Here is a 303-nt window from a genome sequence, read left to right on the forward strand (position 1 = left end):
CTGCGGTCACAGGACAGTGCTCCCTCCACCCACCCACCCCCTGCTGGGTCCCAGGCTCACCTCAAAGGTGGGTGCAGCTTTGAAGGTGCTCTCCAGGGAGCTGTGGGCAGCCCCATGCTCAGCTCTAGGCTGCAGCTTCATGGTTGGTTGGTGCTGGGGGGTGCCAGACTCGGGGAACTCTTCCAGGGGGCTCAGGTACTCCTCATCCGAGGTGATGGGGCTGGCCTGGCCGAGGGGGGGTGCCAAGTTCCCATGCCGCTCCACGGCGGGGGCTAGCACAGGAGAGGCTGGATAAGGAGCTGG

At 65.7% G+C, this 303-nt stretch overlaps 1 protein-coding gene across 1 annotated transcript in view; it reads right to left on the reverse strand.

Moving 5' to 3' along the window:
- Window positions 1–225, reverse strand: part of LOC104162227 (striated muscle-specific serine/threonine-protein kinase-like) — a gene marked incomplete at both ends in the record, with an annotated part of 891 nt that extends 666 nt beyond the window's left edge. The window contains one exon of the mRNA XM_009700905.1: window positions 61–225. Coding sequence (XP_009699207.1) covers window positions 61–225 — 165 coding nt within the window. The remainder of the gene's footprint in view (window positions 1–60) is intronic.
- Window positions 226–303: the final 78 nt, after the last annotated feature.

This window comes from Cariama cristata, unplaced genomic scaffold (genome assembly GCF_000690535.1).
Source record: "Cariama cristata isolate BGI_N322 unplaced genomic scaffold, ASM69053v1 scaffold28775, whole genome shotgun sequence".
Classification (NCBI taxonomy): domain Eukaryota; kingdom Metazoa; phylum Chordata; class Aves; order Cariamiformes; family Cariamidae; genus Cariama; species Cariama cristata.